A 12790-nucleotide genomic window follows, 5' to 3' on the forward strand; every position below is an offset into this window, starting at 1 on the left:
GGCAGGGATATGTTTGGTGTATGACATGTAATTCTCTTTTTTTCTGTCGTCAAAATGAAACGTTCATATGGAGAAATAGACGATGATCCTATCTGTGGAGACATCAAAAATAAATATCAAAGAAGATACCAAACTCTCACCTCTTTACAAACAAGACCAAGCAGTTTGTTCAAAGGAACTGGCAATTTTCCATTTTTTAGACAGCCGACAGAAATAGGTTGTTTGTCTCTAGACATAAAAAGGAATTTCCACAATAACAGAAGTCAGTTGAAATACTATATACAACCAAAAGATATTCAGAGTGTTAAATTTGATTTAAGAAAAGGATATCATAATTTCATTGAAAAAGATGAAAATTCAGAAGAGTATATAAATGATATTCTGAAGTGGATTTGTTGTAACAGAGAAAAGTTTTTGTTAGAAGATGAGAAGAAAAAGTCGGACAAAGAGAAAGGGAAGATCAGGTGAGCTTGCTCAAGTATTAAAGGATGACTAGTTGGAATTATCTGTGTCTCGGAACAAGCCCTCAACCCAGTTAGAATGTTCCATGTAGTTGCACGTAGCAAAACAGAGCAGATCCACTATGGCACGATTTTTGATAAATGCAAAAGGTGCTGCACTGAAATTAATTATTCAATTAATCTTTTCCAACCTTTCTGAGCTTGCATATACTCATAATATATATACATGTACCCAAGAAAATAATCCATTTAAAGTAAAAATTGACGCATATATCTAAAAAACAAATTTCCTTGATTTAAATTTACATGCCTTGTTGATGTTTGAAACTCTCTGAATTATTTGTAGTTTACACATGAATAAGAATTATCTAATTCTGTTTCTGTGCTGCATTGCCAACACAAAGAAAGTATTTCCTCACTAAACCAAGTCTGTAGGACAATAGCATTATATTGATAAGAATATTCTATAGAGGATAACAACTTTTTCTCCCCCCCCCCCCCCCAAAAAAAAAACTTATGAGAAATATGTTTAACATATAGCCTTTCTGGTACTTCAGTGACATATCTAGGCATACTCCTGTATGCTCCTATATACCCGAGCATCCACAATGTTTTCAAATAAATGGATACAGAAGAAGAAATTTTAATTGGAAGCAACATTAAAACACTGAAGTAGATATTACATGATGAGAAAAAAATCTGTGTTACAATAATCAAAGACATAGAAAACAAATTAGACTCTGACATTATCATGATTATAGTAGGATTAATTCGTGTAATGTGCTGGACCCTGCAAAATTACAAAGTACTCTCTGTTGTTTTGTTTTTTTTTTTTGTTTCAATTAAAAAAGTTAATAAGCTATTGTGTATGGGTGTAAGATTTGATAAGTTTAAAACAATACACAGTGATACATAATTGATTAACAAATTTAAAGTAAAATGAGCAAGAGAGGTGAATAAAAATGCATCTTGTAAACCTCTACAATTCATCAGATTCTGGGAACTTTGCCCTCCTCATACTGTTGAATGTTAACATTTTAGGAATGACTCTAATTCTTGGCCAAATTATTCGAGTATAACCTGGTTTGGATCAGTTTACGCTTTATAATGCGCGAAGCGGATTATAAAACAGCGTAAACTGACCCAAACCAGGTTATACTCGAATAATTTGGCCAAGAATTAGAGTCATTCCTTATAATTTAATTCAAAAATCATTAAACAACTGTGGGTGTAAAATTTCGTTGCTTTTTATTAGTTCAAATTTGCCGCTCAATAATAAAACCCTAGTAACGGAAGTGATGGGAAGCGAGGGGAGGTAAAAACTGATACATAGTCCTAGCAGCCATGTTGTTTTGTTTACATTTGGTAAGATCCAAGTTACTGTTTGAAGTTAAAGGTACATTTATTAAATCTGGAATTTTCCATGAATCCCGAGGACTGGAAATGAGAGGATTGCATGGATACAGACGATTCAGCTGGTTGTCAGGGGGGGGTGTCCCCATACCAAACCAGGTTATACAGAAATAATTTGTGTTCCTTTTTGGATATTAACCAATCAGAGGCTAGAATACAAACAAAATTAAATTATATCTAAATAATGTTTCATTTGAAATGAGCATGGTTAATTTGAATTTGGAAGATTTAAAACTTTAGTTTTCATGTCATGTTTCTACTTATAATTTACAGGAATATTCATACTGATTTTGTTTGTTGGAGGGGGCTTCTGACAAAGTTGCTCTGCACTCCTTATGAAAACAGGGATGGTTGGCTTATAGCTGTTACTCGGCACAAAGATACATTTTACATGTGTGAATTTGATACAGAAAGCCGAAAGCAACAGAAGCAAGAAATGTCAGACAGGCAAAGGGAAATGTCTTATTGGGGCTGGAAATTTGAACAGTATGTTACTTCAGGTATGTTTTATGTCAGACTACCTGTCAGACAGAATCAAGAACTTGTACCTAAAAGACATGGAACTTATAACTGTAGATTTATACCTGCATTGAAATGAATAAGCACATCTAGAGTTATATGAACTTGATACATGGGCACATTATCTTAATAATTTGCTACTGAAAATCACAGATCAGTACTTCTGCAAATTATTTGTAGACACCAAGTATATTTATACCCCTGCTTGAAAAAGCGGGGGGTGTATAGTGATGGTGATGTCCATCTGTCTGTCTGTACATCCATCCGTTTCACTTTGGGGTACCCATCTCTTATTCGCAACTCCTCTTATACCAGTCCACTGAATGAAATTTAATAAGACTTTCACAGAATCTTTGTTACATAGTGCCATTGTGCACCTCCTATCTTACTTTTTGTTCCGACACTAATTTCTGGTCTCCCACAGCAAAACATGGACTTTGCCATTATAATCACATGGGAGGTGGGGGGGGGGTATCATTTTGTGAGGTCAGTGCTCACAGTACCTCTAGTTTTCTTAGAAATTCTATGTTTGCTAGGAGGTACTGTTATTTACTTGCTTTTCTACTACAGATAAACCAGATGGCATTCCAAACACAGGAGAACCAGTCAATAATTGTGAAGCATACTGTACAGTGGTCAGATCAAGACTAGAGAAGCACTCACTATGTAAGGAACTTAGGGATTTCAGTATCATACTTTAGAGAAGCACTCACCGTGTAGGGAACTTAGGGATTTCAGTATCACACTTTAGAGAAGTACTCAATGTGTAAGGAACTTAGGGATTTCATTATCACACTTTAGAGAAATACTCAATGTGTAAGGAACTGAGGGATTTCAGTATCACACTTTAGAGAAGTACTCAGTGTGCAAGGAACTTAGGGATTTCAGTATCACACTTTAGAGAAGTACTCAATGTGTAAGGAAATTAGGGATTTCATTATCACACTTTAGAGAAGCACTCAATGTGTAAGGAACTTAGGGATTTCAGTATCACACTTTAGAGAAGTACTCAATGTGTAAGGAACTTAGGGATTTCAGTATCACACTTTAGAGAAGTACTCAATGTGTAAGGAACTTAGGGATTCCATTATCATATTACAGCCACTTAATGGGTTCTATGCCAAAACATGTAAATTCTGTCTTATTAAAATATGATTGTCAAATAGAGATCTATCTAGATACGTATATGATCTCCAATGGTTTGTAGTTGGATATGATTTTTTATTCAACAAGTTTTTATCCCCAAGCCTTGGTGAAGGGATAAAAACACACAATGAATTACATCTAACCACAAACCATGGGAGATTGTTTTTATCCTGTTTTACACATTGCTATTTCATATTTTATACTGTTTTATATATGTAAATCCACAATATTTGACTTGATCAAATTTGCACAAAAACCATTGTGATGTCACAACTGTGGATATGAAAATGATATCCTATGAGCTACTGTTGATTCCTAAATATAATAATATGCAAGGAGTTTATTGTCATGTAATTTCGCAACAAGCAACACTGAAGAAAGAAAAATCTTCATTTTGCTGTTGGTGATATACATGATAAATGTCTTAATAATCCACTCACATATTTATGTTCTTGTAATTTGATGTCTACAAGTCATGTTAATCACCAGTGTTAATTCAGGAATTTACAGCATATCCATTGCATAAAGGAGCAAATGTTAAATGATGTTATACAATGACCTATTGCCATCTGTTCTCCGACAAAGTAAAGCATGATTCATGAATTTCTGAATATTTTCAGCATTTTGGTATATACCAGCTAAGGACAAAGGGAAACAAAAACTGCTAATATCAAGATCATAGTCCAACTGGGGCCTAGGGGGATGGGGACAAAACCATCAAAATTCATGCCAATTTCCAAAATTTTCCTTTACTCTTTGACATCTATCAAGGAAACTGTTTGAATGAATATAATGAGCAGCTAGCCATCTACCAAGGTTTTGATATTCATGTCCTCTGTGTCTAGGGGTAGGACTTGCATGTAGTTGGTCATCCATTGAAAATTTATAATATACCTTTAAAAATCTTTTTTAACAAAGCCAGCAAACCTTTTAAAAAGAATTCGCATTGAAAAAATGCTTAAATATTCTGTTTTAACCTTAGGTACAAGGCAAACTAATAATAATGTGCAATCATGTACTGTTTTTAGTTTTCATGATTTGTATGCATTTTTTCTTCTCTCTATATACAGTGTTCTCTGGGGAAGTTGATGCGATTGACCTTCAATCAAAGGACTCCTGTAAATATGTAGAATTCAAAACAACAAGGCAGCTAGATAATTATAGACAAGAAAGGAACTTTATCAAGTAATGATTAGACTTGCATTACAATCTACAGTAGGATGATATTTATTTTGACAGCAGCATTAAAGTTACAGAGATAATGAAAAGGGGCATAACTCTTGAAACTCAGACTAACAATATTTAGGTTATTTAAGGTTTAAGTTAATAAAGTGGTGGGCCCAGAGTTTCCTTGTGGGTATTCCAACTATTGTCTGTGGTTATCGTGATGATGATGGGGTGGTGCATAGCCTTGAGAAAATGAAAACGCTGAAAATTCCTCATCAAGCCAAGGCAAGTAACTAATAAACAAAAAAATGTACAGACAAGTGGCAAATTTTATCTAAGTGTGCTCTTTACTCAAGGCATTCACAATAAAATGAATGTTCATCTGTATTTATTGTCTTCACTATTTGCAGGATGAACGTGATGGGTGGGATCCAGTGATTTGTTTCAATTTTCTGGACAAATTTCTTTCTCACGTGAAGAGAATCTGTGTTAAAGATGACCCCAGGTAAGTTATAATCATTAAAACTTAAAGTCTTTCAAACTAGACATCATTAAAACTTATAGTCATTAAAATAAATCATGAAACTTTACTCTCAGATTGCACATGCATTTGAACATTTGACACAGGATTTCCTTTTTTTTCTCATAACATTCTGAATTTGGCCTGTCAATCTTTTGTGTTGTAGGACAGTTTACTTGTTTGAATGGACCCCTCCAGGGGAGATAACTTGTTCTGTTCAGGATCCTGGCTCCAGGTTTGAGTTTTTACCTCAGTGGTACACCGACAATGGTTGAGACCCTGGTGAACAGTTGTGATCCTATAACACATGAGAGGCAGATTCCCACATCTGTACCAAGATATCCCCTTAATTCCAGCCATGTTTCATATTACCAGACTGTAGAAATCTACTCTTACAATCTTTTTATATCTTATAACACAGATTTATAAAAGCAAAATGGAAAAGTATAATTGAAAAAAATTCCGGAACATTTCTGATGTTAAGATAGTATTAATATATTGTACTTGGTTTATATTTTGTGATAAAATATATGCACTGAGTATATCAAAGTAAATGGAAGTTACACTACACGTATAACATATACATAGAGACATCCCACTTCATAAGTTCATACAAAACTATACCTATGCATGTACTATACATTACACACTGATTATTTACCTTTATTAAAACCATCTGCTATTTAAAATATCTGTTGTTGCAATTAAATAAACTCTACTACAGACTGATTGATTTTTTTACTATTGTTATGTACAGCTATTGTTTGTGATTTTTGCCTATGTTGCAGGCATGTAATTTGGGTCTAAATAGTTATATCCCTCTGGCATGAAAGACTGTGTCCCATAATCACTATCAGCAGAGTCTTTTGTTACAGCTGTTGGATGGTGACTGGAGTTATGTGTCCCATAATCAGTGTAGTCCTTCGTTACAGCTGTTAGGCGGTGACTGGAGTTATGTTGTCCTACCTCAATGTTTCTATTGACACACTTTTCACAAAAATCCACACAGTCTTCTTGATCACAATCTTGGCAATGCCACCTTGTACCAATTATTGGGTCACAATTGCAACCATCACATTTGAAGCCAAAATGTTTTGTGGTCGCTTCTCTCTTCACTTTCATTTTGTGGTGTTTTAGTTTTTTCAGTTGCATCAATTCTTCATACTCTGGTGTATTTCTCAGTTCAATAGGAATGAGTTCATCTTCGTCTGGATCTTCATCATTGTCTGAGTTATCAAATCCAGAACTCAGGAAGTTTTCTTTTGATTCATCACCACCATAGAAGGATTCTGAATTATTCTCATCATCTGACATATAAACTGGAGGTTCGTGGGATGTCAGGAATGTGGATGGTTGGTAGTAAAACTTCTGGAATCTTTGATGTCTATGTGAATGCTTTGGTCTGTGAATAGCAATGTTTGGAAGTCTCCCAGGAATTGGGAGCCCTGCTTTGGCAAGCTTAATGAAGTACTTCTGCACACGGCTTGCCACTTGGATAGGTGTTCTGTTTCCAAGTGCATTTGCAATCTTTGCCCATCGTTTTGCTTCCACTTCTTCAGGAGGAAATTCTACCAAAAGTTCCTCTAATCTTTTCTGTTCCTCTGCTGTCCATAACTTGTTGAATGTTTCTGTCTTGTCTTCTCCTTTTACTCTACCTCTCACTAATGTCATATTACCCTCCACTTTCACGGAGTCATCCAAGCATTCTGGATTGCTTGGTCCCTCAACTAACTGCTTTCTTAATCGAGTCACATGTTTAGGAAATCCAAAACTGGAAAAGTCAACCGAGCTTGTGTATTTCTCCCAGTTGATTTCAGGGAGTTCTGCAATTTGCTGTGCTTTTGGTAAACCTAGATCTACACCATGCTGCAGCTTATTTACAAACTCAATTGGGCTTTTTAGAGCATCATCCATGCATTCATGCAGCTTCTCTATGTCTGCTATAGCTTGAATTCTTTGTGCCTCTAGTAAGGCTATCGTTTTCAACATTGTGTTATAATCGCTGTTTCCGCGAAACGCTAGATGGTCCGACTCGAAGTAATAAGATTCAATGTCCTCATCCTTCTCTTTGTCGTCCATCGGCTCTGATGTGGCGACCCCGGTCCAGGATGACGTGCTAGCAAAATTAGAATCGTCACTCATTGTTCCATCCATGCTCACGTCCTGTGATACAAAGTTACAGTCTGACATTTTTATTAGGGTTTGATAAAGTCAAAAAAAGTCCTGCAAAATGGAAACAGGAAAGTGAAAGTTCTTGACATGTGCGATAAGGTATGTATATTAGACGAAAAGGGTACGGAAATAGATAATTATAATTATTTTTTATTTATTTATTTATTTATTTGTAAATTATGAAGTTAAAACATTGAATTAAGAAAAGAAAGTATAAAATAACCTTTTCAAAAATGCGTAATAGGATAAAATTACCATATAATTCTTATAATTCGCTTCTTTTTATTTTTCCTGTATGATCGACAACTGTATGTCGATCCCGATTGTATTTGGAAAAAAATAAAATGATGTGATAATCGTCGTAAGCCATGGGTTTTGTCCATTCTATTTCCACAAACACGGGTTTTGGAAATAGAATGGACACAAAACCCATGGCTTGCGACGATAATGTATGTAGATACCTTTTTAAATTGACTAATTAAGAAATTAATAAAATAAACAAATAAATATTTTTTTTCTTTATTCTTTAGTCTGTTTTGAATAAAGATTAAACTGAAATGTTAATAAAAATACCTTCTACTTTTTATTTTGGACATATCTTGTATTTTATTGAAGATAAGTTGGATTGGAAAGATTTACTTAATCCAACACAAAGATATTAGCCTAAAAAGATGTGCGTTGTGAAATGGGCTTGAGAGGGGGTAGAGTGCACGAAAAAGGGGGCAGAGAAAGTAGCAAAGGTTATTTAATTTTCTCTCATGGATAGATATAATTGGACAATATTGATATACCATGCGCGGGTCTAGACGGGGAGAAAGGAAGGGGGGGGGGGGGGCGGACCACTGACCTTCAGTTTTGTAGGCAGGTAGCAAGCTGACAAAGAAATAAATTAAGGCTAAGTTAAATAAACCATAAGGTATAAAACTGTCGATCTTCATTCAAGTTATCTGACATAATGGGGGATAAGTCGTTCATTAATGCCGTGCGGTTTGCGAAAAAAACTGGCAGGCGTAGCACCCCCCCCCCCCCCCCCACACACACACACACACACAAACACAGTCCCTGTTCCTACTTAATTGCAAGGATTTTATCCTTAAATTGAGTTTTTCACTTCTGTATAATTAAGGTATACATTTTATATTAAAAAAAAACCAAAACAAAACAAAAAATGAAAAAGAATTGGTTACTATGCATGAACAGATAAAGAGAAAAAATCATGTACATGAGCTACATGCGGATTTTTTTTAAAATACGCTCCGATAAATGACCGATGTTGAAACTTTTCGCCCAGAAGAAAAAAGTTGACTGCACTGGTTTGGGGTGTTTCGGTCGCTTCTGTTGCTTTTATATCTTATAACCTAATTCAATTCTGTACATTTTTATTAAAGAATCCTGTCAATTTGGTATCAAATTTAAATGTTAAAATGATTTTAGACTGTGATTCTAAAGGCGGATCCAACATTTTGTTTGTAATATCCTAAAATCAAGGGAAAAACACCTCTTATTTGTTATAGAATTCGTCCGGACCCCCACCAGGGCTTTATCCTGGACCCGCTGGGGACTTCAATGCAGCCCCCAGACCCCCTGCCTTCTACTGCACCCCCCCCCCCTCCGTTATGAAATTCCTGGATCCGCCGTTGGATTCAATAAAGTAATTGTATGCTTTTGTCTTTGCTGCTTTCCAAATATAGAGAATTTACACTTGAACATTAGGTATGCATGAGAGATGTAGCTAACAGTATAAGAAAAATTAGACTACATAAGCATGTTTTAAAAAAGGGATCGCTATTTCCCATCTCCCTCTTTATTCTGTATGGCACAAGTCATGCCTGTACCGACGGTTTCAATAGGGGGACAACCTCCCGAAAAAAATCTGGCAAGAAAAATAACCTAAACTGTCCAAAAAAGGTAGGGGGCAACTTCTCAAAATACCAAACTAATCTGACGGGTAAAAAAAAAATCCTTAACTGTCCAAATCCTGGAATTTGCCAGTGCTCGACCTTATAGCAACAAAAAGTTGGGAGGGGGGAACTAGCATCTAACTCCCTAAATGAAAATTTACTATATCAAAATACAGTACTATACTCAGAAAAAGTAGGGGAAGGGCAGCCACCTCCCCCCCCCCCCCCTTGTTCTACGGACCTGCAAGTACACTATATTAACAAAGGTTTCAGAACGAAATTAATAATATGAGCACGTCCATGTAAGTAAAGAAGATTTTAATTCGATGCCTGACAATTTGACGTGTTCGAACGCCATTGTAAGAACAGAACATGCTACTTTACAAGTCACGTGACGGAATGTTACTTGAGGTCATAACAGAGAGAGCAAATGTAAGAAGAAGCATTTTTTTCTCTTTTAAACTATGAGACTATGAGCGCATGTTTGTCTATTAATGTACATTGGACACATTATTAATGCAAATATACAATTACTGTTAAGAGGGCTGGGTGGTTGTGGCCATTTTCAGACTATATTGATCTCCTTTAGAAGAAGAGCTCCATATAAAGATATACAAAAATGATCAAATTTTAAAACTAAAGTGTATGAAATTTTTGTTTGCCAAATGATAGTTGACAGCTTAAGATATCATATCTAAAAATTAAGTTATATCTGATGGTTAATTTGTTGACCACCCAGCCTCCTTAAACGGAGAACTGTCCTTTCTGACATATTTTATTTTATCAAATAAATTCTGCAATATGACTACTTAATGTAGTCATATTGCAGAATTTATTTGACAATATATTTGTTATTGATTTTCTGAGCAAATATGCCGTGAATAATAAAAAGAAGTTATTCTGTGCCTTTGTAGATTTCAAGCAAGCTTTTGATACGGTCCGGAGACATGGTCTATGGACTAAAATTTTACAAAGTGGAATTGATGGAAAATGTCTCAGATTTATTAGAAACATGTATAAGGGTATTAAATCAAAGGTACAAATAGGTCAACACTTATCAGATTTTTTTATGTTTAATGTCGGTGTAAGACAAGGGGAAAATTTATCACCTTTTTTATTTTCATTGTTCATTAATGACTTAGAGGATTATTTAACCAGAAATCAAATACATGGCTTTACATGTCCTAGTCAACAAAAGCAAGATGACATGTTTGTCATGTTGAAACTATGTATACTTTTTTATGCTGATGATACGGTCTTAATGTCAGAATCTGCTTCTGATTTACAAAAGTCTCTTGATGTGTTTGCTGAATACTGTGATTTATGGAAACTCCGTGTTAACATAGCCAAAACAAAAGTCCTTATATTTTCTAAAGGTCCAATGGCAAAACGTAAATTTTTATATAATGGTGTGGCTATTGAAAATGTGAAAGAATTCTGTTACTTGGGTTTATTCCTGTCAAGAAGTGGAAAGTTTAATAATGCAAAAAAAACATTTAGCAGAACAAGCTTCAAAAGCAATGTATGAAGTCTTACGTAAAATTCACTATTTTAATTTACCAATTACAATTGTCAGCTAGACTTCTTTGATAAAGTCATCAACCCAATTTTACATTATTCTTGTGAAGTCTGGGGATATGAAAATTTAGACATAATAGAAAAAGTGCACTTAAAATTCCTGAAATTTATTCTTAATCTTAAATCTAGTACTCCAAATTGTATGGTGTATGGAGAAACAGGCAGATATCCACTGTTATTATTTATAAAATTAAAAATGGTTATGTACTGGGCAAAAATTTTAACAGTCCATGAAAGTAAGCTTACAAATGTGATTTATTCATATTTTTATAGGTTTTATATCGATGGGTCGTTTGTACATCCATGGATAAAATGTGTTCAAGATGAGCTTAATTCTTGTGGATTGTCTTATATTTCATTTCATAGTTTTAACTGGCTTAAGTCAATTATTAAAGATACCCTAAAAAATCAATTCGAACAAGAATGGAGAAGCATTGTTGATAGTTCACCCAAGTGTATTAATTATAGAATTTTTAAAACAAACTTTGGTTTCGAAAATTATCTGGTGAATTTACCGAAAGATTTAAGAGTTACACTTACAAAACTACGAACGTGTAATCATCATTTGCCAATTGAAACAGGTAGATGAAATAATATTGATAGAAATTTAAGAATATGTACCATTTGTGATTGTAAAACTATTGGTGATGAATTTCATTATGTTATGGAATGCAAGTTCTTTTCGAATGACAGAAAAATATTTCTCCAAAATAGATATTGTAAAAATCCTAACACTTTCAAATTTAATGAACTAATGAACACAAATAATGTAGAAATACAAAAATCATTGTCAAAATTTATTAAGAAAATCTTCAAAACTGTCTGTCCTTCTTGAATCCTCCATATATATAACTGATTATATGTTTACTTTCTTTTCTTTTTTCTTTATATACTTGTCTATTTTTTGACCCTTGACTGTAATTTTTGTTTGTATATATGTGTATATGTTCCTCTTGTACCAGTGTTCTGGTTTTGAGTGAATAAAGAATTGAATTGAATAAAACAAAATATATCAGAAAGGACAGAACAAAAGACAAACATGCGCTTACTATGTTGAAGTCAGTAAAAAGTGGACCGTCCTCATTATCGTACAGAGATTCAAGAAACTGTGATGACCCCGCCTTTTGAAAACAGATTCGTACTTCGTAAATGTTTACTTTTATTTAGTGCAGGTGTTTTTAGGGTCTGTAGGGGGCCGAAATAAGGCCCTAATCCCAATGCTGAAAAGCAGATATTTTCCCCAATTTTTGCTTTGAAATTCCCAAACGATGAACAAATGTACATGTCAAAGCAAGGTTGCCTATCGCTCATTAATCTCCTTCACGGGCCCACAGATTACAATTTTTGCCTAGAAATTGTTAAGTAATTTTTTTTTTTCAAATTGAAAGCCAATAGGAGTCCAGTTATATCTGCTTTATGCACTGCTTTGATCTTTTTCAGTACTTCTTTGTATAAATTGTTCTTCCCAATTCCATACAAATGTCGCTATTTTTTTTCCCAATTAGAAAGGCCCAGGCCCTTGAATTCTAGACCTTAAAAAACCCGTTTAATGTAATCGTGTAAAGTTAATTGTAGAATGGATGGTGACCATTCCTGCAATCAGAAGAAAAAATGCTTGTTTTGAAAGTTTATTTTGCCGCAAATTTTGCTTAAGGTAGTCCGATTCTCAGGTTCTGAAAATCAGCTTTTAAGTAACTGAAAATGCTCACAAAAATTCTCTGATTTCACATACTAACGTGAATTTACCCATGGAATTTCTTCTAAGTTCATCATTATAGTTAATCATATTATATAGGGAAAATTATCAAATCTCAAATATATTCTAAGGAAATGCGAATAAAAACAACAGCTATGCATTTTCTAATTGAAAATTGATAAACAAATATAATTTAGGATAGAAAAATATAGGTATC

General features: G+C 34.3%; 2 protein-coding genes across 2 annotated transcripts; one reads left to right on the forward strand and one right to left on the reverse strand.

Moving 5' to 3' along the window:
- The first annotated feature begins 11 nt into the window (after positions 1 to 11).
- LOC133200699 (decapping and exoribonuclease protein-like) lies at positions 12 to 5956 on the forward strand. The gene is made up of 7 exons (XM_061336464.1): positions 12 to 464; positions 2148 to 2374; positions 2964 to 3059; positions 4610 to 4724; positions 4856 to 4991; positions 5117 to 5211; positions 5393 to 5956. Exons 1-7 carry the CDS (start codon positions 55 to 57, stop codon positions 5499 to 5501), a joined length of 1188 nt encoding a protein of 395 aa, XP_061192448.1. The 5' UTR covers positions 12 to 54; the 3' UTR covers positions 5502 to 5956.
- Positions 5877 to 7434, reverse strand: LOC133200698 (ZZ-type zinc finger-containing protein 3-like). The gene has a single exon (XM_061336463.1). It carries the CDS (start codon positions 7414 to 7416, stop codon positions 6004 to 6006), a length of 1413 nt encoding a protein of 470 aa, XP_061192447.1. The 5' UTR covers positions 7417 to 7434; the 3' UTR covers positions 5877 to 6003.
- Between the last annotated feature and the right edge of the window lie 5356 nt (positions 7435 to 12790).

This window comes from Saccostrea echinata, unplaced genomic scaffold, assembly GCF_033153115.1.
Source record: "Saccostrea echinata isolate AGI-Se365-2 ecotype Australia unplaced genomic scaffold, CSIRO_AGI_Sech_v1 ptg000041l, whole genome shotgun sequence".
Classification (NCBI taxonomy): domain Eukaryota; kingdom Metazoa; phylum Mollusca; class Bivalvia; order Ostreida; family Ostreidae; genus Saccostrea; species Saccostrea echinata.

What these genes read in the sequence shown, in the direction of transcription:
- LOC133200699 (XM_061336464.1), top strand. Translation starts at nt 55, where the DNA reads ATGAAACGTTCATATGGAGAAATAGACGATGATCCTATCTGTGGAGAC. An exon ending in TGAACAGTATGTTACTTCAG is followed by an intron (nt 2,375 to 2,963) that starts GTATGTTTTATG and finishes TTTCTACTACAG; the next exon opens with ATAAACCAGATGGCATTCCA. An exon ending in AAATTCCTCATCAAGCCAAG is followed by an intron (nt 4,992 to 5,116) that starts GCAAGTAACTAA and finishes CACTATTTGCAG; the next exon opens with GATGAACGTGATGGGTGGGA.
- LOC133200698 (XM_061336463.1), bottom strand. Translation starts at nt 7,416, where the DNA reads ATGTCAGACTGTAACTTTGTATCACAGGACGTGAGCATGGATGGAACA.